The sequence below is a fragment of the Chenopodium quinoa genome, unplaced genomic scaffold, assembly GCF_001683475.1.
Source record: "Chenopodium quinoa cultivar QQ74 unplaced genomic scaffold, ASM168347v1, whole genome shotgun sequence".
In the NCBI taxonomy this organism is placed as follows: domain Eukaryota; kingdom Viridiplantae; phylum Streptophyta; class Magnoliopsida; order Caryophyllales; family Amaranthaceae; genus Chenopodium; species Chenopodium quinoa.
Window position 1 is genome coordinate 1,255,838 of NW_018745461.1, and position 26,821 is coordinate 1,282,658.

Genomic DNA, 26,821 nt, shown 5'->3' on the forward strand with positions numbered 1-26,821 from the left:
GTTGTTGATTTAAGTCTACAAATCAGCTTAATTACCGTAATTCCTTCACTTCGTAATCGGCTTAAGCAAAAACCCATCATTTCTTTTTAATTACTTTGTTTGATACTTACCTCCTCGTCTTTACTATGAAATACCGCCGCTTATAATCTCTGTTCAAAGTTATATTTATGGGTATGTTGAGAAAAGATAATTTCTAGGTTTTCCTTTTTTTCAATTTTAAAATTATTTTGTAATTCGTACAATTGGGTGAATAAATTCAGGTTGATGAATGCATAATTGGGCTTGAGAAGCTAGTGGAAGCTAGATTTTGGCATTATTGAGCATTTTTATTTTAGGTATGTAATTAAATTTCTTTAGCTTTTCAATTGATGATGTACAGATTATAGCCATGGGTTCATGCATGTCAATTTTAAACTTGGAATTATTGAAATATTAACTATAATAATCAAAGTATGAAGGTTAAAAATCCATTATTAATTTGGTGGGGCTTAACTCAATTTAGTTTTTAGTTGAAGCACAAAGAGATACTTGCTACTGAAAATCCAGCCCCTAGGAGTGTTGAAAGAAGGCATAAAGCTCAATTTTCAGAATGGGTTCATAATCGCGTAAGTTACCTGCATGTTATTTAGATTTTATATTAGTATTCTGATTACTTTATTACAACAAATTTTGATCCTTTAAAAATATTTTATAGGTGGAGCATATGTATAAAGACGGAATGGTTGGCAAAGATTTGTATTATTTGGTTTGTGGTCCTTTACGCACAGTAAGACGTTACAATGGCTATATTGTTAATGGTTTTAGGTTTCACACCCTCGATCGCCAAGAAAATAGGAAAAGCTTTTTTTTCTTAATAGGAAAATAGGTATAAAGACGGAATGGTTGGCAAAGATTTTTTTTCTTAATAACTAGAATGGTTAACTATTATGGCTATTTATGTGTAATGGAATATATTGCTTAGGTTTATTTGTTCATTTTTGTTGACTAATTCTTTTTAATCTGTTTTCAGTAATGGATGTCATGAAGATTATGATTGTGAATGAAAAGTCAAGTAAAAAGAGAACTTGTTGAGCACCTTCTAACTTTTTGGTCAAAAACTCTACCCATCACTTTTGGCATCTACATATATTTTGGACCTGCAGTGAGGAGAATAAGACATATTTGAGTACAACACCTTCTAACTTTTTTGTCACAAACTTTCACTCATCACTTTTTAGCATCTACATATATTTTGGACAATGTAGAGATGGATTATTGTCATTATTATTAAAGTTGATGGGTATTGTAAGGACAATACTTTCAAATTTGTATATGTATGTCAATTATTTTGGTACTAATTATGTGTAGTTAAATATTTTGTTTTATATTTTTACAATTCAAGAAAAAAAAATACAAGTTTTGTTTTACCATGCACAACTGTATAAGTGCGAGCAGGAATATTGTGTAAATAAATGACTATAAAACAGTTCACTACTCCAAAAAGTGTTTTTGGTATCAAAAACACTCGTTGCGAAAATTTGTTTTTCGCCACGAAAACTTTCGTTGCTAAATATATATTTTTCATAACAATTTTTATTGTTGCTAATAATAAGTTTCTACATTAGTCTGACATTTAGATATGGCAACAACATATATTTGGAAACAAATTTGTTGTTGCCAATATTCCATTTCTCACAACAAAAAAAACTCGTTGCAGATATCTTTAGTAACGGCATCTGCCATAACAACCCAATTTTGTTGCCAAAAACGTAGTTTTGTTGCCAAAAATATTTTTAGCTACAATTTTTCTCGTTGCGAAAAATCAAATTTCTTGTAATGAATACATATAGTTCACTGCAATTATAGTTGGATTCCCATCCATCAATTACATTTGCTTGGAAGGGAGTGGGGGGATTCCATTATCTCCCCCCTCGACTCTCAAACGTTGACCTGCGGAGCTATATTGGATTAACCTGTGAGAGATTCCAGTTTTATAGGGTCTTTCATCTTACCTTATAGTTGGTGTATATAATCGATTTTTTTTTTTTTTTTTTTTTATTTTTGTTAAAATTAGCTCATTTTTACTTGACTTAATTAATTTTTATCAAACTTAAATTATATTGACTAAATATTATTTGAATAAGTTGAATATATAGAACATATATACAAGATAAAGCATTACGACATTAGGCCTATCTCCAAATTTAAGAGTACACCAAATTCAAGAGGTCATATGGATTTTTTTGAGAGTAGGAACCCATATCATGATCTTATCCATATACATTACATTATCAAACACAAAATTGAAGCACTAGATTGATACCGTAATTTACTTGCAAACATTTATATGATGAAAACACAAAATTACAAAACACACTTGGAAAAAAAAAAAAAAAAAAGATATATCCGAACATACCAAGTTCACTAGCATACACATATGCATTAAAAAGTTGCTACATATATACTATCTATGATAGATAGTACGATCATCACTACCATTTTATGCTTAAACAAAAACTCTAGGAGTAGAATGAGCACCAGCACCACCATTGCAGTCCACCTCTCGTAGCTCCGTCCTTAGGCCTTTCCCTTCTGCATTTGCCAAGGGATGGATTCCGTGCTCCAACCCCTTCATGTATGCTCGATTTTCTCTTTCTTTTTCAAAGTTCACATTGTACTTCTTCTCCACATCTATATAGAAAATACAAAATTAAGCACAAGAATTCAAGAAGTGTACGGATTGCATTTAGTTAGTTGGAAATAAATCCTTATTTGGGAATTTTATTTCGAATATATGAGAAAAGTCATAGAAGAACGTACAATATCAAAGCCTTAATCCCAAAAAGATGACAAAAGAAAACCATTTTAATATTATATATCTAGGCCAACATCTAGCTAACAACTTTTTTCTTTTTCAATAATAGTTAAATGAACTACGTGTCAGAGTTAAACTATGTGCAATCCACCATCCATCAAATATTGTCTACATCATTATAGACGTTACCTAATACATTAATACATATTCTAAAATAAATTACGATTTAATTAGAAACATGCAATCAAAAACTCTGATCTGTAAGATATACCTGAAGCAAGATGACTATAGAGTTGTCCATCACGAGTTAAAGCCATCATAATTTGGGGTAGTCCTAAGGGGAGATTATCCCCGCGATCAACCTGCCAAAAATGGATAGTCTTCCCATATGTTTGAGCCACCTTAGCGAGGAACCCCGGGTAGGAAGAGCACCCCGCTCTTAACCTCGTACTCATGAGAGTGCCAGAGCCGCTTCTCGGCATCAGGCAGCGTCATGAAGAGGTTCTCCGATACGATGTACTCGATACCGATCAAGCGAGCATCAGCCTCGGGGCTGTCATAGATCAAGCACTGACGCATTTCTTCGTTTTGGTGTCCGCAAAAGTGGTGCGCTTCTACTTGACGAGTCATGTCATTTCCGTAGAAGTGGAACCTATGGAGAGGGCAAAGTTTTGAGATAGAAATCAAAGTAATTATGGATTTGCATGCAAAAGATTGCAAATTAATTAAATCTTTAAGCTTTACAAATAGATTTACATATATGTTTTTGATTAATCAAATCAAATTTTTAAGGGCTTGTTTGACATCGTTTTTTGTTTTCAGTTTTCTATTTTTTTTTTTTTGAAAACTTTAAACAAAAATAGAAAACAAGAAAGACGTATTTTCACTTTTCTGTTGTCAGTTTTCAAAATTATCATGATTTTAATAAGTTTGAATTATTTTTTACTCATTATGTGACATATATTATATGGTTTTAAAAAACAAAAAAAAAAACCATTATAATGCCAAACGAACCCTAAGCTTTGAATTAATTTTCATTAATATTTAATTACATAAAATAAAGTTAAAGTAGTACATCGACATGTATGCAAAATTGACTATCGTCTACGTTAGTTATTTTAATAAAGTTCAAACGAATTAATCATTAAACTAAGATTATACAATGAAAAAAATTCATCATCAATTATATTCATGTTGATCTCAAATAAAAAATTATACAACAATAACGTGTGATCTTGTTAGACTCATTTCAATATCTATCCATATAAGTTCATAACATCAACTTTAATTTTAAAATTTTTTAATTGAAGATAACTAAAAAAAACTCACAATCAAAATTATACATTAGCAAACATATATAAGCAAAATTATATATTAGTATGCATAAAACTTTTCAAATTGTGCATGTAAAAAAAATAACATCGCCAAAATAAATTAGAGAAAAAATTACGCGCAGAGATGTTGGTGGATGGCGTTTATAGGGCCAAACTTCTGAACCGCGGCGGTGGCGGTCTCAAGCATGGTGGTGCTGGTCTTAGTCGGCTCGCCGGGAACTAGAGGATGAGTTGCCATCTTGTATGGTTGTTTTTTTTTTTTTTTTCACACTTGTATATTTTTTATCAACTTATTATTGTACGTGTTAGTTCATGTTCAAAGGCAAAACTATAGTAGTGTTTATATTTTTGGGAAATAGGATGTATTCAACACTTGGGTTTTCATGCAACATTACACGTACATGCTTAAGAGGAGATCTAGATATAACGTGGCTTCTTTGCCTTATTTTTATTTCTTTGGGAATTTGCCATTTCTTTAGGATCTGCCACCCATACGCTCGTATGATTTAGCCAAAGCTTACGGGTTTCGGATTAAATTAGTATCGCAAGTACTCCTTTTGTCTCTTAATGTTTACTTTATTTAATTTTTGATATTTGACTCGCACATGCTTTGATTATCTATAAGAAAAATTATTTCAATTGATCTTGTTAATTTAATTGTTCGTAGTAGTTTCATAATATCTTAATTTTGTATAAAATCATGTAGTTTACCATAGTAATGATCAAATGCATTTTTTAGAGATTGTAAAAAATCTAATGGGGCCAACATTAAGGACATATTCTCATTGACTATACTGAGTTGAACTGAAGTGAATTGAAAATAATCGTATCAGAACAGACCCTAAGATCGAAATTTTTTCTACAAACTTCACCGTTAAAAAAAAATAACTCTGTAGCGATATACTTCCTGTTATGTTACCTTTGGTTGGGCCTTGAATTGGATTATTGAAGTCCAATATATTGGGCTGATTTTGGACTTTGTTGAAGCAACACTTACTAGCCTAGCCCAACCCACTTATCATTTTATCAAGCACAGTAAAACTTAATAGGTTGGAGTAGTTGACTAGTTGGTAGTTGGTACCGTAATATACTGGGTAACTGGAGTAATATGACGTAGGACGTACAATAGGGGAGTAGGGGACAACTCAAAACCTTGAAGAAGAATTTTGTGTCTTTCTCTACTTTGATCTTTCAAAGCACTTCCAAGCTTTTTCTTCAAACTGAATTGTACTTCGTATATTAGTTATTTATTTTATAGGAAGTATATATTTAATTTATATTCTCCACCTTTTTTTATTTATGTTTTTTCTATTTTTAGGAAAAATAATAATTCCAAACCTTACATGATAGATTAAGTTATTAAGATAAGCATGCATATAACTCAAGTGGTATTGCAGCAACGACTTTAGGTGCATAAGATTTAATGGACATTATGAAACTACAGTAAATAGTATAACTTGACATTCTATACGAGAAATACTACTACGGATTAGTAATATCATATCCACAAAGCCATATGTTTTAGGATAGAATACTTTTTTTTTTTTTTACAACGGCAACTAAACAAAATAACTAGTTTGAAAAGCTATGTAAATTAACCCTACATAAATTAGCAATCTGATGGGCTTGTACGATCTGATCTTTTCCTACTTTGCAATTGATACAGCTCTGCAGCAGCTCCCTGTTTGTATCAAATCTTGAATTGTCCAAAGAAGCATTACTTAAAAGCACTGGCGGAGCCAGAGGGGTACAAGGGGGGACAGTTGTCCCCCCACTTTCCAAAAAAACAAGCAGCTATATATATTATTGTGTGGACTAATTTAGGATACAAAGTGGATGGTGTGGTGGTGAGTGGAGTTGAATTCTTTACAAGATAACCAAGGTTCAAACCTTGTTGTTGTAATATTTCCTTTTTTTTTTTTGAAGAATCCTTCCATTATATTTATTAACCAATACGAATTTATTTACATAAGTGTAATTGTAATATTGCATGAACGGAGCCCCTAAATTACTATTGTCATTGAACTTTAGTGGAGTATTTTCCATTCACTTTTTTTCTTTATAATGTTTAATTAAGAAGTATTCCTTTCAATTTTTTTAATTAATATATACTAAGTATATATATTTAAATAATAATTTTAATTATGATATTGCATGAACAAAACCTACTAAATTAAGTTTGTCATACAAAATTATACATTATAACTATTGCATTTAATAACCTATATTATGTTAAGTTCGAATTTATTAAAAATTCCGAACTCATAAGCGATTAATTTTGGAGGAAAAATTGATATATGATGTTGAATTTTTTTTAAGTACTCTGTATTGTGAATTTTTTGAGTTGTACACATTAATTATTGAACATTCGGTGTATTTAAGTATTGGTGTTTTTTTTTTTTCCGAATAATTTTTGTCAAACTATGTAATGTCCATCCGTCCCCTCGATTTAAAATTTCTGGTTCCGCCACTGCTTAAAAGTACTATTTTTTTATTGTTTTTTTTTGTTAGAAAGAAAAATGATTTCATTAATAAAAACTAGTTAAAGTACACATTTGTAAAATCACACAAACAAAAGAATCATATGAAGTATGAGAATACTTTTCTAGGAAAAATCTACAAGACTTTACCTCTGAAAATATTATCTAAACCCGAAAATTAGTTACAAATATAATATCACCAAATTTTAAAAATGATGTTCATGCACGACCCATGACTCACTAGCATGTCTCTCATAGTGTGATATACTTGTGACAAGTTAAATTAATATCGTGCTATTTCATAACCATTACTCATGCTTGACCTGACCCAACCCGACCATGTCTAAGTAACGAGTATGAAACGATAAATCACCAAGATTATCGAAAAGAATTGAAAGTTTATGCCTTATTTAGATGAGAACAAAATTTAATTGCCAATGAATTCTAACCGTTGATATAATCTAGATCTGACGTGTCAAAGATCTTCCTCCTATGTTTTCATTTCTTCACCCTCTCTCTGGAGCTTTTCACTTTAACGCTGCACCTCTCTCTCTCCTCCATTGAAGCGTACTTCGAGTTCTCCATTGAAGCGGTTTTCTGAGCTTTCTCTCCTCCATTGATGCAGTTTCTGAGGTTAGATGTTTTCCCCATTTTGATTTAATCATCAAATATCTATTTCACAATCTAGGGTTTAGTTTCGTACTGTTGTTAACATTTTTTGTCAGTAAAATCAATTTAGGGTTCTTTAAAGGTGGATTATTGGACTTCTGATTATAGTTTTGAAGGATTATAACGAGCGATTTTGTTGCTTGAATTTTGCTTTGTGCAAATTTACGTTGAATTCTTTAATGAGGAGATTTTTTTTATGTGATTTCGAGCTTAATGTGAAAATTGAGTCAAATTTGGTTGCTAATGTGTCGCATTTTTCGAGCCAAATCGAGTCTACGAGCCGAGCCTTCATGAGTCTAGTAGAGACCCTGCCAAGCTTGGGTTTTGAGGGTTGTTAGAGCTCTGAGCTCAAGGCTAAATCTGATTAAGCTCGAGCCGAGTTTACTGCCCGGGCCTTTTTTTCGGAAGGCCGGTGGTTGGCTTGGATAACGCAGTGTTGCGTGCCCGCCCCTCCTGGCCTGGTTCAGGGACGGGCATGCATGTATGAATTGGCTAGATGGTTGGATGTTTGTTTATTAAAATGAGGGTGCTTTTTCTTGTTGTTATTGTTGATTCAGCTAGAGATTCGCGGTAGTTTTGGCAACTATGGCTTCCAAAGGTCCAAGGTCTAAACTTGATCACGAGTCAAGAGCTCGACGTCAAAAGGTTAGATGATTTTTATTTGTTTTTCTCTTTGTTCAATTTCAAGAGTTTCTGTTAATTAAGGTCTTATGTTGCAATACTTGCACATGCAGATAATCTATTTTAGGTGTTATAAGCAGAACATTGGAGTAATTGTCGTATGTTGGAACTATAACGGAAAACGTGCTCGAATTATTATTTGATTTTTAAAATCTATAACTTGATGAACATTACACTTACATGTGCAAAATAACCTATATTTGTAGAGTGCAAGTTCAAATTCCACTTGGTGTTACTGATCTGTTGGTTGTTGTATGCGTGAAAGTATTACAAATCGTGCGATAGCCTGAGCTAGATACGTACTGATCATAATCCAACTGCTTTCATGCTAACATAGAGGGAACAATTCAAGGGAGGTATCTGGGGATTACTTAAAGTTCCATTACTGGAAATCATTCTGGCTAGCTAAGATGCCTGAAGTTTCTGACCGAATAAAGCTCTTTTATTATTTAGCAAGAGGATACTTAACGTTTACAATATGTTCCGTAGAGGTGCCATGAGCCCATGATATATTGCTCGATAAATATTGTATTTACAACATTCTTCAATAATTCCATGGAGGCGCCATATGATTTTGAAAATTGATTCACTTAGCATGTGATATTTATTTTAATTTTAATTAGTCCATCATAGACAGGGCTTTAACAGTTTAACTCCCGCTATATAATAACATAACATTAATAATTTTCTTAAAATGCTACTGCATTGATATGAGTACCATGCTAAAAGGATTTATCAGCTGCGCCTTTCTTTACTAATCAAATCAAGAGTAACATAACTTCAGAATACATTATCCTTGTCTCCTGGAACCATGCTAAATGTCAACTTAACCATGGGTTATGTGTGATTTTGTTGCTTTAGTGTGCCTTGCCATCGGTTATGACTAGTTCCAGACTCATCAATATATGGTATTACCTTTTATCTTCTGTTATAATATGCTGTACTATCTCTTGCAGGCACTTGAAGCACCTAGAGAACCTCGCCGCCCCAAAACACATTGGGATCATGTTTTGGAGGAGATGATCTGGTTATCAAAGGTCAGCAGCTGTGTTTGTGTGTTGTAATTGCTTTTGTTTTGAAGTGTTCTTCAGGTTTTCAAATTTAGAGATGGTGTGTCAAACCAGCCCAAATTTAATTACGATTTTTTTTTTTTTTTTTTTGAAACCATTATGGCAGGACTTTGAAGCAGAGAGGAAATGGAAGTTAGCACAGGCAAAAAAAGTAGCTTTACGTGCAAGCAGAGGCATGCTGGATCCGGTTACAAGAGAAGAAAAGAGAATGAAGGTTTAGCTCATCAACTTTCTATTTAGTTGACAAAAGATTATAGTTCACTTGCACAAGCACGAATGTAAAATTGTTTGAATATATTTGTTGTTGCATGTTATTAAGGGCCTGTTCACATTTTCTTAATTTCAGTTCAGTTCAGCTCCAATCAGTTCAGTTCAGTTCCAATCAGTTCAGTTCAACTCTTAATTTCCCTCTCACATAAAATATTCATTTCAGCTCAATTCAGTTCAGTTCAGCTCCAATCAGTTCAACTCAGCTCAGTTTAGTAAATATGAACAGGCCCTAAGTCTACTACCTTATGCCAATTAAGACAATCCTTATTGTTGGCGCATTCTGTTGTACATACCTGTTAACAGTCTAAAATTATCGTCTTTCTCGATTTTCTCTCTTATGCTGGTCATTTTTAATTAAACAGGAAGAAGAGCAGCGAATGAGAAAAGTTGCACTCAATATATCAAAGGATGTCAAAAAATTCTGGACTAAAATTGAGAAGCTGGCAAGTTAAAAAATATGTGGAATTGGTATTTTCTCTTAAGATAGCTGCCTTGATGTATGAAGCTCTCTAACTTTACACCTGCTCTGAAAATCACTTATACAGGTGCACTATAAGCATCAGTTAGAGCTTGATTGTAAAAAGAAGGCGGCGCTTGACAAGCAGCTGGAGTATCTCTTAGATCAAACTGAAAGGTGGTCTCGAAATGACCTTTGCATGACCTTTATTGTCTTTTTTGGTCTCCATATGTAAAGATTATATGGTGTTACAGTTGAGCATGTGGAATGATGAGGAATGAACAACTTGGTGGAATTCACAGGTATTCAACTATGCTGGCAGAGAATCTCTTGGGCACGTCAAACACCTGTCCTTCAGGACAGACATCAATTCAGGAGAATACTAGTTACTCTCAGCAGAAAGAGAATGATGAAAAACCAGTGGATGAAGGATCTATGGAATTGCTTGCTGGTAAGTGGCAATGTGGTGTATTTTGCTTGTTTTACTTGCAAAGAAGAGATATTTTGCTTGTTTTACTTGCAAAGAAGAGTGCCTTAATATATTGGTGATGATGCATTTTCTTCAGAGGCTAAATCAGATACAGAGATAAAAGCGGATGCTATGGATGCTGATGATGATTATGATGTATCATCTGAGGATGAAGCGGTGAGCTCACAACTCTTCTACTGTTGCCTAATATATGGAAATGTGGTATAGTTTTCTTAAGGTTTTCATTCTTTTGGAGATCCTATCATCAAAATTGAATTGATGAGAATCAATGTGCTGTTATCGATCTTAGTTAGAAATTTAATGTTCTTCAAGAGGGTATCTTTATTAGTAAGAGCCCTTAGAGGTCTTGCCCCTTGTGCCACATAATCAGTCGAGTTTATACATTTGGTAGTGAATTTACCTGGATTAGATGTTTTTTATTGCTATTGAATGTTAGATGTGTTCCAAGATGAAATATTGTATGTAGTTTAGAATTGAGTGGTAAAACTTAATCTCAAAATTGAGCAGGCTTAGTGGACCAGAAGGAAAAATAAGTTCTTGTATTTCAGTTAGGAAAGTGAGTGTAGCTCCAAAACTTTATAGTGAGTTGTTAAGCTGAATTTTGTTCTGTTTAGATTTAAACCTGTGCAACACTTGCTCTTTTCTTCATTAATGTGATTAATTATATGCGTGATTAGTTCCTTCGGTTTTGTGCTAGCTTTCATCTTGCTTCAGATATTCCTCCTTCCTTTCGGTCTTTTGGGTCTAGGGCTTAATCTAATTCCACAGAGGTGGTCTGATCAAACTTGGCTATTTACTTTAATTATTATGCCCATGTTGAGGGCTTGTCCATTGTACTCATATCTTCAATTTTTTTAAGCAATGTCTATCTCTTGTTTATGGTCATGTACTTATCTTCCATGATGTGATATAGGAAGATGACGAGCAGACTATTGAGGAAGATGAAGCTCTGATTACTGAGGAAGAGAGATTAGAAGAGTTGGCTGCCCTACAAAATGAAGTAGACTTGCCACTCGAGGAGCTACTCAAACGCTATTCAGTTAGTGAAGGTAATCTACTGTAAAAGTTGTGATGTCTTGTTTGGGCATTCCCATTTTTGTTGTGACTGCATTAATAGAGTGAATTATTGTTGAAGCTATCCTTTGTTTTAGCTGAAGAAAGTAATGCTGAGTTTTTCCTGTTGTAACAGGGAACTATGATGAGGTTGGCCCTGCTCAGGGTAAGTCAACATCTTGATTGTTCCTTTTAAAAATATTTATATATAGGCTCCCTTCATTTCTATCACATATTTTTTCCCTCAGTTACCAACTTAATTAATTTCTTTTAATCTGTTTGTTTGTACATCTTCCATGGTGGATTCTTTGCTTAATTTTAGTCAATGGAGAACATTATCCAGAGGGACGTCAAGTTTCTGTTGAAAGCCCTGATGAGGCTGGTTCAGGTAAGAGTGTGATCTGTGAACTGACCAAGTTTCTGTTAGTTTTTGGATGTTACTAATTCTCAACACGAGAAAGCTCTTGGAGTTTATGATTAATCTGTAAAGCCTTTCATAATTGGCTTGTGACTTGCTATAGGTGATGAAACTTTTACTCTTGCTGTAGCTAAGGTAGATGCTGACTGCTCATCAGAGTTCATTAGTCGTCATTGTGTAAGTTGTATGTGTTTATATGTTGTTCTTTTGTTATGAAGGTTTAGAGACCTGTTTGATCCAAAATATTTGTTTCCAGGAAAAACGCAATGGCCATGTATCTGAAGTTGAGGTCTGTTCGCCCAAAAATTCACCTGATGTCACAACTACTTCTGATTATGTAGATAGGGAATATAATTCTGATGATGAGCTGGTATGTAGATTCTTTGATGTAGTTGACTTGTATCATCTTTTATTCCTTTGGCTGAGTGAAACTGGCAACTTACATTAGTTGATTTTGTTTTTTGTTCCAATCTTGTTGGTTTGAATATTTGCTCAATATATGTTGTCCGTATTAAAAAAATGGGAAACATGTACTCAATTAAGGGACACAGTTACATTAGTATTGTGCTAGTTTTCAAGGAAAGTTGTATGTTTTAAAAGTCAAACGATGGAGCTGAAAGGGAGATGGGAGTTTGCAGGCTGGCTGAATTTGCAAGGGATTAGGGGTTAGAGTGCCAACCAATAGGCTTGTGGAAATGGATCAGGAATTATAGGACTGATTTCTCTCCCAGAAATAAATTTACATCAAATTGTGTTTGTCCAGGAAAGCTCATGTATGTTTTAATGACTCAGAAGATCGAGCTGAACAATAGACAGAAGTTGCAGGCTGGATGTATTAGCAAGGGTTTAGGGGTGGGAGTATTGACCAGTAGGCTTATGGAACTGGAGCAGGAAGTACAAGAATCCTCTCCCATAAATAAACAAAAAAAGGGAAAGATTGAAAAAGAGATTGAATGACTACCTTGTTTAAATTCTGATTTTATTTTTCTTTGAATAATGTGAAAAATATACTATGCCATACAAAAGACCCAGTGTCCAGCAGTCCAGGAGTAGTAGAGTATAAAGAGCTCTGGAATTCTGGATGTACGCAGTCTTTTCCAGTTGCCCCTATGATGTAATAAGTCATGTGAAATGGGGCTTTTGGAGTCTGAAGATAGCTGCATCTTTTGCGCGTCTTCTGATTGACTTTGAGTGTTTGGGTAGTTTTTGTTGGATAAATAGTGGTTTAGAGCAGATGCTTAATGTTTGTTTGCATATTTTCTGCTGCTTTCTTTTACCTTATTTGCTTGTTTCATGAAGCTTTGCTGATGTGTTCTGCACTGTCCAGGCAGATGACGAGTTTATCATTGCCACTGGAGAAGAGAAGGTATGGCTCTATGTAACATTGCTGATGTGTGACAGTAAGATGTTGTAAGCTGGTCCATGTCTACTTCACATTTGCTTTGTCAATTCGTCATATGCTATTTAGTTTTATGTTGGAATCTTCGCCATTGAACATGATTTATCTTGCACCATCTTCGTATCAACAAAAGTTGTTTACAATTAATATAGAGAACTATATTCCAATGCTCTTTCACTGCTCTCATAATGTACTTCATTTCTAAGTCCCTATTTCAGCCTTTTTTTTTTCTTTTTTTTCTCATAAAAAGAATTTTGGCTCTAATTCAGTCTTTTGATTTGCATACATGAAAAACAATCTGGACTGGTTCTGGCATGATTGGTTCTAGTCTATCAACAAATGAATGAGTAAATCTTTGGTTGTTATTTTCCTGGTAGAACCTTATAGACAAGTTTTGATTTTTCTTGAAGTTGATGCTTCAACCATAGAGCTTGGTTGCTGTTTCCATGAATTGTGGTAAAAGGTCAGTGATGCAGCATCTTATGAATTATCTAGATTACTGGATCTGTACAGTTTCTCTTTGTTCCTCTAATTTTAAACTTTTTTGATTGTTGGAAGAGAGAATGGAATGGAAAGAGTCTATGTTAGGAATGAAAAGGGAGTTTGTTTTGAATTAGGGTAGTGAAAAATTTAATTAGTATTTAGTAGCTGAAATTACCAATTTTATGAGGAAATAAACTAGGAGATGAGTTAAGAGCTATAACCATCTATTTGCAACCATTATAATTGCCAAGGATTTGACTACTCCTGCTTACAAAGTTAGAAGTATAGGTAGGCTAGGATGTGCATAACCATAAGATGATGATTAGGGAGGATTTTGTGGTACATTTGAAAAGGAAGAACTTAAAGGTTTTTTAGGTCGTAATCCTCCTTGCCAATGTCCTTTATTTGAGCCTTTTGTATAGCCAAATCAAGGTATTAGGTTCTGGGTGATGTTGATGTTTCTTGATTTGTACCTAATTACTTCTAGATAGACAGATAGTTCAAGGGCATGAGTTTTCTTAGCTGTTAACCTTCCTTCTGTAAATGGGTGACACCCTGCTGGTATGTTTTAGATATATCTCCTTTATATGATTAGAGAGGTTATAATGGAATGAAGATATATCTGCTGCTGTGTGCTTTTTGGTAAATGTTTGATTGGGGGTGGAGGAGATGATAACTTGTTGGAGAAATTCACTTCTACCTTTTTCTTTGGAGACTAGAGAAGAAAAAAAGGGGGTGGGGTACAGCCGGCAGAGGGAGGACGGGTGTGTTTTTTTTTATTAGAGGGGGTGGGGTACAGCCAGCAGAGGGAGAAGGAGGTGTGTGTGATTTTTTATTCAAGAGGGGAGGAATCGACTTGCTTCAATTTTAATTCGTAAAATGCAGTGGTCTTTTTATCTTAGATTACTGTTCGTAAGTTTGATGGGAGTTATGGAATTCTTTCTTAATGAAGTTGTTATTACTGTTTATATATGGGTGTAAGCTGTATATGGGTTTAGTGTTATTCAAATAGGATTACCCTGTACTTTTGTGATCTGTGACTATGCTTATTGATCTAGTCTTAAGGTTTTTGGATCGACTTAAATGGCTTCTCATCTAGTTTTATGAGGAGGCTTGTCTACGTATGGCAGGAGTAAAGGACTGCTATATAAGTGGAGTAGTGTGGTGCAATAGAGAAAAATGGATGTGCTGTAATTTATCCAGTAACCCACTTATATTAAAGCCACTGCCCACTGCCTTAAATAACTTCTGGTGATGAACAATATCATTAAGTCATCTATGTAGCATAGTGTTCATGTATTGTTATGGTTCATCTTACTGGTAGCCTTGAAACAACAAAATTACAAATATTATTGTAATAATATGCAATGCATTTACATAGGAAATGGTGGACTCATTGAAAAATTTAGGGAGTTACATGTAAAGGGGTAAATGTTCCTAGCGTAGTTACTAGGGAATAAGTATTCTTTCTGGTGGATTTGGAGTTGATCATATTTATCCATTCTAAGTATTTTCCCATTTATAATGTCCAGTGAAGCTTATCATAGATTCACATGTCCTCTCTGGATGTGGTAATTGGATAGTAGGGGGAGAGAGGAATGAGATAGGTAGACAGATCTGACATCCTCTCACCTGTAGGTTCTCCAGCTGCTACCACTCTAAAGTATGCAGATCACCTTCATAACTTTCTTCAAGCTGTCATTGCTTATTGTCCATGGTGATTGCCTGCATCACTGACCTCTTATTTTATGCCTGAAATAGATCTGAGTGACTAGATCTAATAGAAGCCCTATTTTAGGGTGAGGGAAAGGAAGAGGAAGTGAGGTGCTTACCACTTACCAGTGTCTTAGAGACAATGAGCCTTATGTTGGTGTTGGAAAATGACCTGAGATATTAAGATGATGTTATCTATGGTTGAAATTGTGGCAAGGAGGGGATGGTAAGGAGATACTTGGGTTTTGGGGTGGGGGGGGGGGGGGGGGAAGAAGGGTGTTAGAATACTTGGAAAATATTGATTATCCTTACATGTGGAGGAGTAGATTACTTGTTCATTTTCTTAATTTATTACCCTCAATTGGTCAATCCACCCTTAAATATTTCCAGAATCGTTACTCTTTGATTATTGTTGCTCCTCTATCCCTTGATCAAGGTACCCCTTTAGTCTCTGACATAGCTTGTCCATTTTATATGAAGGGTTTTATTTTATTTATCTATTTATTTTTGTAATTCAGTTGTGATGTCTTATGACATATCCCTCAAAATATCACTTCCATATCTATGCTCTTGTCCTGGTTGCCGTGGGTTGAAAATAACCCAAGATATTATGCAATTCTTACTGCTTCTACTTGGCTATAATACTGATTTGTATTGCTAGGATGATGAGACAACCTTGGTCGAGGAGGAGGAGTTGGCAAAAGCAGAGCTTAAAACGCCTGAAGATGAGGTATGCACCATTGAATGCAAGCTTAGATTTTTTTTTTTTGTAATTGTTGTCTATTTAGGAAGCTTTTGTATATTAATTTTTTCTTGGTGTGTGTTGGTGTTGGGCAGATTGCATTATTGCAGAAAGAAAGCGAGATTTCCTTGGAAGAATTGCTTGCAAGATATAAAATGGTTGGTTTCATATCCTATATGCTTTTCACACTCCAATGGCATGGTAAACATGTTATATTTATCTTTGAATCATTGTGCTTCGTCTATCAGGATTCGTCCGAGGCTGGCTCTGCTGATGGCGAATCAGATTATTGTTCTGCTCACTCTGACATAGAGAGTCATCCAGCTGAGGAAGTGTCTGACAAGGAAGCCCAAGATATATCTGTAGCTGCAGATGACTCTGGGGAGATTAAATCAATTTCACCTGTCCCTGATGAAGAAGCTGTTGCTGGTCCTGTGATGAATTCTGAAGAGGAGAGTCAAAGAGAAGCTAGGATTGCTGATGCAGCCGCTGCTGCCAGGTCTGCACAACCAACAGGAAATACTTTCTCCACGACTAGTGTTCGGACAAAGTTCCCCTTTCTTATTAAATACCCTCTTCGTGAGTATCAGCATATTGGGCTTGACTGGCTTGTTACCATGTATGAGAAAAGACTTAATGGTATTCTTGCTGATGAGATGGGTCTAGGAAAGACAATTATGACTATTGCATTGCTTGCCCACCTGGCTTGTGAGAAGGGAATATGGGGGCCTCATCTCATTGTGGTGCCAACCAGTGTCATGCTTAACTGGGAAACTGAGTTTATGAAGTGGTGCCCTGCATTTAAGATCTTAACTTACTTTGGGAGTGCAAAAGAGCGCAAATATAAGAGGCAAGGTTGGATGAAACCCAACTCTTTCCATGTGTGCATCACTACTTACAGACTTGTTATCCAAGATTCAAAAATTTTCAAACGAAAGAAGTGGAAGTATTTAATTTTAGACGAGGCTCATTTGATAAAGAATTGGAAATCTCAGCGTTGGCAAACTCTCTTAAACTTCAATTCAAAGCGACGCATCTTGTTGACGGGTACACCATTGCAGAATGATCTAATGGAATTGTGGTCTTTAATGCATTTTTTGATGCCCCATATCTTTCAATCTCACCAGGAATTTAAGGACTGGTTTTGCAATCCTATATCAGGCATGGTGGAAGGACAAGAAAAGGTGAACAAAGAAGTGATTGATCGCCTTCATAATGTCTTGCGACCATTTATTCTGCGTCGTTTGAAAAGAGATGTTGAAAAACAGCTCCCTATGAAACATGAGCATGTCATATACTGCAGACTCTCGAAGAGGCAGAGAAATTTGTATGAGGATTTCATTGCTAGTTCAGAAACCCAAAGCACTCTGGCTAGTGCCAACTTCATTGGTATGCTAAATGTTATAATGCAGCTACGTAAAGTTTGCAATCATCCTGACTTATTTGAGGGTCGCTCTATCACAAGTTCTTTTGACATGGAGGGGATTGAGATGCAATTGAGCTCAAGTGTTTGCTCAATGCTTTCACCTGGTCTATTTTCTTCCACAAATCTTTCTGGCTTGGGGCTCTTATTTACACATCTAGATTTCAGAATGACATCTTGGGAGTTTGATGAAGTTCAATCTATTGCTACTCCTCCTAGTTTGATTGAGCATCGTGTTTGTCATAGTAATCTAGAAATTGTTAGGCCTAGATTTAAATACGGGAAGAAAGGTTGTGGGACTAACATTTTTGAAAAGATTCAAAAGGAAATTCTTAATGTGAGATTAAAAGAAGCGGAACAGCGGGCTGCTGCCATTGCATGGTGGAATTCATTAAGGTGTGAGAAGAAGCCTGTATACTCAACAACTCTACGCGAGCTTTTGACAATAAAGCATCCTGTTTATGACATACAATGCCGCAAGGCAAACCCTGTGTCTCATGACTATTCGTCAAAGCTTGCGGACATTGTTTTGTCACCTGTGGAGCGATTTCAGAAGATGATAGATCAGGTTGAATCTTTTATGTTTGTTATTCCAGCTGCACGAGCTCCACCACCTGTTTGTTGGTGCAATAAATCTGATACATCTGTTTTTATTGATCCAAGCTACAAGGAAAAATGCTCTCAAAAATTGCTGCCCCTTTTGACTCCAATACGTCCAGCTCTTGTTCGAAGGCAGTTGTATTTCCCTGACAGGCGTTTGATACAATTTGATTGTGGAAAGCTCCAGCAGCTTGCTACTTTGCTGAGGAGATTGAAAACAGAGGGTCATAGAGCATTAATCTTCACTCAAATGACAAAAATGCTTGATATTTTGGAAGCTTTTATAAATTTGTATGGATATACTTACATGCGTTTGGATGGATCAACTCAACCGGAGGAGAGGCAAACTTTGATGCAGAGATTTAATACAAATCCTAAAATATTTTTGTTTATTTTGTCAACACGCAGTGGAGGTGTCGGAATAAATCTTGTTGGAGCAGATACAGTGATATTTTACGACAGTGACTGGAACCCTGCTATGGATCAACAAGCTCAAGATCGTTGTCATCGCATTGGACAGACCCGTGAAGTCAACATCTACCGTTTAATAAGCGAGAGCACCATTGAGGAAAACATCTTAAAGAAAGCAAATCAGAAACGAGCTCTTGATAACCTAGTAATACAAAGCGGTGGCTACAATACTGAGTTTTTCAAGAAGCTTGACCCAATGGAGTTGTTCTCAGGTCACAGAATAGCTCCCATTAAAGGAATAGGAAAAGAGAATAATTCAGATAATGGGGTTGAGGTTCCTGTTTCTAGTGCTGATATAGAGGCTGCTTTGAAAAATGCTGAAGATGAGGCAGATTACATGGCACTGAAGAAGGTTGAAGAGGAAGAGGCTGTAGATAATCAGGAATTTACTGAGGAAGCAATTGGGAAGTTGGAAGATGAGGACCTGGGAAATGAGGATGTTATTAAATCTGATGAAGCTGCAGACCAGAATGCATTGGTTACTGTTTCGAATGTAGAGGACATTGCTGTTGCAAATGGGAATGATTTGGGTGGAGAGAAGGCTCTCACGTTAGCATGCAATGAAGATGATGTTGACATGATTGCTGATGTCAAACAGATGGCAGCTGCAGCTGCAGCTGCTGGACAAGAAGTTTTATCCTTTGAAAATCAATTACGTCCTATTGATAGGTATGCAATGCGTTTCCTGGAGGTTTGGGATCCCATAATAAACAAGGATGCAATAAATTATCAAGTTCAGTTGGAGGAAAAGGAGTGGGAGCTGGAGCGTATCGAGAAGTTAAAGGAGGATATGGAAGCAGAGCTTGATGACGACGATGAGCCTCTTGTGTATGAGAGTAAGTTTTTCCAAATCATAATGAATTTTAAGCAGTTTTCTGCTCTTTGCCATCATATTTTTTCCAATGATTCCTGCATTATTCTTTAGGGGTAATAGAATTTGCTGAGCTTTGTTACTAATAAGGATCTGAGGAGTGCACTGATTCTCTCACATTTTATTCCTTTGTTTAGTTATGCACTACATTAAATAATGTTATACTAGTCGCAAAATAATGTAAAATTATATTAGTACCCCGATTGTCTTTTAATCCCAACGTGAGGGATGCACAAGAGAGGAGAGGATTCATGAGGAGAGAGATAGTGAGAATCTTTGTCCAATAAAGTTGCAGTAATTTTACAAATTACAAAAAAGATTTACGTTGCAATTAAAAAGGAACTGAGGAAAATCTTTGATAAGAAAAATAAAGTAGGGACATTATTTGAATGTTTCCATGGTGCCCATCTCCCCCAAAAAAGAATCAAGATGGCATTTAATTATTTATTATTCATGTTTAGTCTTTGTTTCCCATGGTTTAGAAAGAGGCTGAATGGTTTTGAAAAGGAACTAGGACATAGACAAATATTAAGGCAAGGATTTTCTTTCTTACCTCATACACTAAAAGCTGAAAATATAATATGATTGCTGGCCTTCGCTTGTTAATTTTTTTCAAATCAAATCATGGATCTGTATACTTCTGTGATTTATTGTGTGATAGGCCCTATAGTGGCTTGAAGTGCATGTGTTACATCTGGTAGTTTACATAGTCTATAAACAGGTAATACCAACTTTGATTTAAGCTCCAGCTTTCATTTAAAACTCTTATTTGAACTCCTTTTTATCAGAATGGGACGCTGAATTTGCTACCCAAGCTTATCACCAGCAAGTTGAGGCTTTAGCTCAACATCAGGTCGGTGCTCAACTTTATATTAGAAACAAAGCAGCTGAAGGGTCTAAAAGTTATTTGCTTGTAATATTTTGTTCTGTTGCTGATTTAACATTATATCTTTACTGTAGTTGATGGAAGAACTAGAAAGCAAAGCCAAGGAGAAGGAAAATGGGGAGGAAGTGAATGGTGATTTCATCAAGTAAGAGAGCACTCTGATGTTTACCTGTCTTTCCTTAAATGCAAAACTTTCAATCAAGCAATGAAAATCATGAATTACTTTATCTATTTACTTTGGTTATAATCCTGTTTTGTCAAAATACTTTCAATGCAGGAATGAAGCATCTGGTGGTGGTAAATCTAAGCCAAAGAAAAAGAAACCAAAGAAAGCAAAGTTCAAATCTCTGAAGAAGCACTCTTTGTCCTCCGCATCCAAAGCTCTTAAAGAGGATGACGTAGTAGAACATCTGTCATCAGATTATGAAGATTATTCTCATGAAGCAGTTGATTGTGCAGATATAAGCCCAACTTTTATCATGTTAAAAAAGAAACGAAAAAAGAACGAAACTGCTGCTGCTGAAGAAGAGACATCCACAAAGATCAAGCCCAAAAAGGCCAAGAAGACTGCTCTTGTACCCACATTGCCATCGATGGAACCAAACTTGTTAAGCATGTTCAATGAAGAATCAAGAGATTCAAAATCATGTGAGGATTCTACTCTTGATTTAGAGCTGAAGCCTGCTAGCAGGGGTAAAATGGGAGGGAGAATTTCAATTACAACTATGCCAATGAAGAGGATATATACTATAAAGCCCGAAAAGTTGAAGAAGAAGGGGAACTTGTGGTCAAGTGACTGTTTCCCTTCACCTGATTCCTGGTTGCCACAAGAGGATGCAGTGTTATGTGCTCTTGTACATGAGTATGGCCCAAATTGGAGCTTGGTTAGTGATACTCTCTATGGAATGACAGCTGGTGGTTTTTACAGGGGACGATTTCGACATCCGACTTTGTGTTGTGAAAGATTTAGGGAACTTGTCCAAAAATATGTTTATGGTGTCGCAGATTCTCTCAATAATGAAAAATCAAGCACTGCTGGACCTTCAAAGGGGTTACTGAGAGTTACTGAGGTAAGAGTTTCTTACAAGAATTTGTATCAAATCCCCCCTTCCTTCCCTAGCAAACACACACACACACACCCACTCACCAGTTTGCTCAATCATATTTCTACAAGCTCTGGGGCTAGCTTACTTGTGGACTTTTTGGAACGAGTGCAAAAATCTATTCATATATTAAATGTCCTTTTTTCAATGTTTTGATTTATGATCCATGGACTACAATATTATGTAGAATTTCTGACGTGGAAGTTGGGGACGCATCTATTTCAGCTTTCCATTTAGATATTTTAGACTGCTGGATCATAATTCATGTGGTTCATGTAAAAATACTTATGGAAAAATAATGTTCAATTTTTGTGTTTCAAGATTTCTATATGTTTGGTGTGTATGTTAAGATGTGATTTGGGGTGACTTCCATGGTATTTGTGACTTTATACTTAAGCCTGGGTCAGTTAGTTTCAAACTTCAATATGTCTTATCCTCATCTTATCCTGGTCTTCTGGAATTTGTGGTGTTTTCCTTCAAATATCATGATTGTTTGATGTTATCATATTTCCTTGTCCTGTTCTTGCCCTTTGACCTGCAACCCGGGGAGGGAGAGGGTGGGGTAGGGGGGTTTTCTTTTGAATTGTGACCTTGGACAGGACTAAAAAACCTAAGCAATGAAAATGAAAATTCTCAAAGGGATGGTGACTTGGTGAGTAGTTAGTGGAGTGGACATTGGACTCGTTCACATTTAACATTAGTATATAGCAATTAAATTTGAACTGGATGACAGCTTATACGTAATTAGTAATAATTGATGCACTATTAGTCCAAGCAAAGTTCCTATCCTGCACAGCTAGTGTAGCAGTCAAGTGGTGGCTGCCTCAATGATACTATTATGAGTACTTATTCCTTGATAACCTTTCTAAAGCCTTCTTTAGATTGAAAAGTTGGAAAAACTATTTATGTTCCCTCCATCCATTTTAAGTGCCACATCCCTCATCGATATACATATACCAGTTTAAGTTCCACAATTACATATTTGGAAATTGGATATGTTGACACATCGGCTGAATATGTTATCTAAATTCAACAGTTAGCTTAATTACTTTGTGTTATGGGCATATGGGCTGTGTGGTTCTTATCTGCTTAAATCTTTAGTGAATATAGAGTAATACCTTGTGGGGAGGATTCTAATCTTCATTGGAGCAGGAAGCACCCTGAGTTGAGTCAATATATAATTATGCAGAGCTTCATGTCTGCGGGTTGGACATTATTGATTATACTTGTGTGTTTAGCTTTAAGCTTAAGCTTTAGCTTTGAGATCCTGATGCAGGAGTGAATTCAGCTTTAGAGTTTAGTCTCTCCATTAGCTATTCAGAATCAGTTATGAGTTTAGTCTCTCCATATATCAGATTCTAAGTTTTTAAATTCAATTCTGAGAACACACCCAATGTAGTGTAGGTGTGTAGCTTAAGCTTTGAGATCCTGACTCCAGAGTGAATTCAGCTATGGAGGTAAGTCTCTCTATTAGAGATTCAGAATTCGTTATGAATTTGTGTCCCTAATAAATCACTTAGCCGCCTTACACCATTATAACAAATTCTAGCCTAACTTTGAATTTAGAACACATCCAGAGTTTAAGCAAGCTGTCAAATAATTTTAACATACCATCTTTTTCTAAAAAAACTGTTTTTCTGTAAAGCTACATTATTGTAATTCCTCTCGTTGAGTATTGGATGTACCAACTACAGAGCCCTTTTTAAGTCCACTTTGAAACTTGCGACTAATGGACTAAAAGTGAGAGCAGTCCATCAATTGAGTGTTTCTTATTACTTCCCTTGGCAGTTTTGTCAAGATCTATATTAGCAAAGTAAAATAGGATTGCTAGAAGGCAGAAGAAGAGATCTCCAGCTACTGACTCTAATAAGAAAATTAGATTCACCATAAAAGTAGGGACAACCTCGGCTCCTGTAGTCACAACTTCCTTTCCTAAAGATCGAAAGAGTAAGAGCTAATCTTTTTATCTAACCTTACATGGGGCTACCTGTGAACCAAGGAAGAAGATTTTACAGCCAACTAAGGCATTCAGAGTATACTGGGGATTGACTTTCCCTTCCTAAAATATGTTATGATTCTTAAGAACCTTTGCATCTTGTTGCAACTGCTCAGATTATATTTTGTGGCAGGATCACATTCGGGTCCTGCTAGATGCTGCTATGGAACAACCTGATTCCGAGTTACTTCTTCAAAGGCATTTCACTGCTCTGCTCACTTCAGTATGGAGGATGACATCCTCACGTGATCAGCAAAGAAGCCGTTCAAATGCCCATAACAGCTTGTATCCAAGTCCAAGCATAAGGTTGTTTGGTACATCTGTCAATCCAAATGCTCAAAATTCAACCAAAGGGATATCTAAGAAAAAGTTTGATTTGGGTCAGTGTGGAAAACTTATACATGGAGCACTGCTTGATGTGGAGAGTGTGGGCTGGAATGACAAAACCTCCCAGTCCAGCCAGATGGAAGAGGACCCACCCACTATTGAGAAATTGAATGTCACAGTGGAGTTCAGAAGAGAGAGAGCTGAGATAGGTGACTCCAATGTTGGTTTTCCATCTGTGGTACCATTGTCAATACCTGGCTTGGATCCATTACCACCTGCTAAATCACCTTCAAAGGAAAATCAACTTAGGTCAACTCAACATCTGGCTGAGAGTCGTTTCAGGTATGTGTTCTATTCCATGGAATTGGTTGCTGAAAGCAGTAGGTTTGTGGCCTCCTTGGCAACCTCCTAGTTGAGTTAAGAAACATATTAAACATTGTAATACGACTCGTTTCTGTAGCATCTTCTTCATACTGAATGCATTTTCTTAAAACTTGAATAGATGAGGAAACCAAGCATTAGAATGTTTAACTATAGTTCTTGGTGCTTTGTTATTACTAATTTCTGGATCCCAAGTGGTGGTCCATTGAGCGGGAACTCATGGACTCATTTTGGTAATGTCAGAAAAGATAAATTTTTCAGGCCACAACACTTGTATTCTAATACATATTTCATTGAATATTTGTTTTTGCAGGGCCTCTTCAAGTGCATGTCTTCATTGTTTATTTGGTTGGGCATCCTCTGCTTTTCCAATAATTGAATCTCGTAACCGCTCGTCACTAAAATCATCTTCATCGGGGAAGCACAAGCTGGCTTCTGCTGAAACCAGTAGACCTTCCAAATCAAAGGTCAGAAAAGTTGCAGAAGCTGCTGAGGCTCATATCCCGTTTGCAGAACCATTGCTCCAGTTATTGCCCACCATACCTAACCCTCCAAGTACCATTTCTGGTTCAAATCCTTTCGGAATCTCAGATAGTTCTTTAGAGGATCATTCAATTGACCCTCCTTACATTGCAGAAGAAATTCCTTCATGTACAGAGAATGTTGAGATAATACCCCATTGCTATAATCCCAGCTTCATTTCAGGTCTTGAAGATTGTTCGTTGTCTGATTTTACAGATATTGGGTAAATTAGGAACCAACTTTGGTATATGTTGAATTTGGGTTAGTTTTTAGCTAAGCTTGGCAATTGAGCCCCCCAGCATGAAGAATTACCATGCTGGCTCTCTGGCAGTTTTGACCAACTGATTGTGCGTTCGGGTGCACTATTGAACTGCACAGTTCTTGCCCTCTCATGCTTGTGGTAGCTGCATTTTCCTCAGTTACTCAGGATAACACAAGGGCCTAAAGGCTAGCTTCCGGAGAGTCGTGGTGCACACAGACAAATTTTAGAAGGCCACTGAATATGCAAAGTACAAGAGCTTTGTGTTGGTGACACATTTTTCCTGATGTTGAGGCTTAGGTATGCAAACTAGCTTAGCGGCAGCATTCTTTGGAGAGTACAACTTCCAGAGTATACCATTTTGTAAAGTAGTTAGGCATCAGTAGTCCTGATGAATAGATGTAGCTCTTGTATATATAATATACTAATTTGATTCTAGTGTGTAATCAATGGTCTCTTGGACTCAAAATGCATAATACCTCCTTTTTTCTTAATTTAATTAATTAATTATTTAATCATTCATCGTCCCTTCTTAATCACCCGAGTAGCATATGTTCCTTCTGCAATGCTAATTAGCAACTTAGCACATACGATGATACGAAGTATACTACTATGTGTTGAAGTAGTCTTAAATTGTATGAGCAGAGGGAACATTGTCCCACATGGTAAGAAAAGGGAAGGTTGTACTAATGTATTCAAGGGCATGATTAAGTGGCTAATTGAATTAGACACTTTGTTTTGGGCTATACTACGTGAGTTTAATATATATAGTTATATATCTAAAGTCATAGCATAGCATTTAGCACTTGGCACATTGGCATTATCATTAAAAACAGATAAATTACGTTTATTTGTTTTTTGTAAAATCTGTTGGAATAAGATAATGTCAGACCGTTTTTATGAATCAAAATAATAACTGTCATTGTTATCTATAAATTAAGATGGCATGGTTTCATTTAGTGCATTAATTATTCTTGATATTTTTCCCTTTTCATTTTTTTCTCTCTGCTTCACATATTAAAACGCTCATGGAGATCAAAAAAATTTGTTGTGTTTTTTGTTCTAGAAATAAGATAATCCTGGGGATAAATTAGCGGATATCTCCAACAACACTTATAGTGGGGGCTAATATTATCCTAAGGACAGTAATTAGTATCACGTCCTATCTTATTGTATTACTTAATTATTTGTGCAGTGTGTAATCTTTATTCTTTTAATTGTTTTATATACTCGTTTTTCTAACACTATATAGTATTTTGTAGCATTGTGGCACTTTGATTTTCTCCAAATGTTTAATGTATGTACTATTTCAAAAGTGTTGCGTCAAATGAGAATGTACTAATTCATCATTCGATATTAATTAAGTACTAAATATGTGTACACAAGAGCTATGATAGTCTTGGACTCTTGGATGAACCTTTAACTTCGTCATCTATACCCGTACTCTCAAGAACTTGTTCTCTTCAATTTATTTAAGATATAATTATTTATTCTTAATAAAAATATATCGGATTAGATATATTCAAATCATACCTAAACTTTTAGTCATCATATAAATGTATTATGTGAGAGTGAAAGATAGCTCAAGTGGTAAGAGCTTCCTTCCCGGTTTCAGAAGTTCTGAGTTCGGTTCTCATCATCCGCCCTTGTGGCACTCTAAACAAACAAACAAACAAACAAATAAAAAAAAAAAGTATAATGTATAATCTTAATGTAGATGCCACGTGTAATGTTGAGTTAGTTATTTGGTTAGCAGTTGAGTTGTTAGAAATAACAGAATCTGTTATTCTAGTTGTCTATGAATAAAGAGTTTGTACATCAAACTATAATTCATTCATCGAATTATAATTCAACTGCTAACAAAATGACTAACTCAACTCAACTGTTAATTCATTCATGGAAAAACAAAAAACTCCTTTATCTCTCTCT

The 26,821-nt window shown here is 35.6% G+C and overlaps 1 protein-coding gene, 1 long non-coding RNA gene and 1 pseudogene across 4 annotated transcripts; 2 read left to right on the top strand and 1 right to left on the bottom strand.

The window, feature by feature from the left end:
- Positions 1-180: 180 nt before the first annotated feature.
- LOC110714982 lies at positions 181-1,324 on the top strand. Of its 2 annotated transcripts, XR_002510181.1 has the most exons (4): positions 181-335; positions 510-605; positions 695-766; positions 1,010-1,324. It is a non-coding gene; the product is annotated as an uncharacterized LOC110714982 (long non-coding RNA). The 2 variants fall into 2 exon arrangements; XR_002510180.1 differs by having other exon boundaries at positions 695-1,324.
- Positions 1,325-1,893: 569 nt separating this feature from the next.
- Positions 1,894-4,677, bottom strand: LOC110714876 (annotated as a pseudogene).
- Positions 4,678-7,108: 2,431 nt separating this feature from the next.
- Positions 7,109-25,384, top strand: LOC110714772 (protein PHOTOPERIOD-INDEPENDENT EARLY FLOWERING 1-like). Of its 2 annotated transcripts, XM_021893323.1 has the most exons (22): positions 7,109-7,241; positions 7,835-7,922; positions 8,915-8,995; positions 9,135-9,242; positions 9,661-9,741; positions 9,844-9,932; positions 10,058-10,206; positions 10,322-10,401; positions 11,159-11,294; positions 11,435-11,464; positions 11,621-11,686; positions 11,820-11,893; positions 11,973-12,086; positions 13,044-13,082; positions 15,973-16,041; positions 16,149-16,211; positions 16,302-19,383; positions 20,207-20,271; positions 20,379-20,449; positions 20,582-21,374; positions 23,537-24,072; positions 24,425-25,384. In XM_021893323.1, exons 2-22 carry the CDS (start codon positions 7,863-7,865, stop codon positions 24,858-24,860), a joined length of 6,222 nt encoding a protein of 2,073 aa, XP_021749015.1. In that variant the 5' UTR covers positions 7,109-7,241; positions 7,835-7,862; the 3' UTR covers positions 24,861-25,384. The 2 variants fall into 2 exon arrangements, with proteins under 2 accessions (XP_021749015.1, XP_021749016.1); XM_021893324.1 differs by lacking the exons at positions 7,109-7,241; positions 7,835-7,922; positions 8,915-8,995; positions 9,135-9,242; positions 9,661-9,741 and having other exon boundaries at positions 9,846-9,932; positions 10,010-10,206.
- Positions 25,385-26,821: the final 1,437 nt, after the last annotated feature.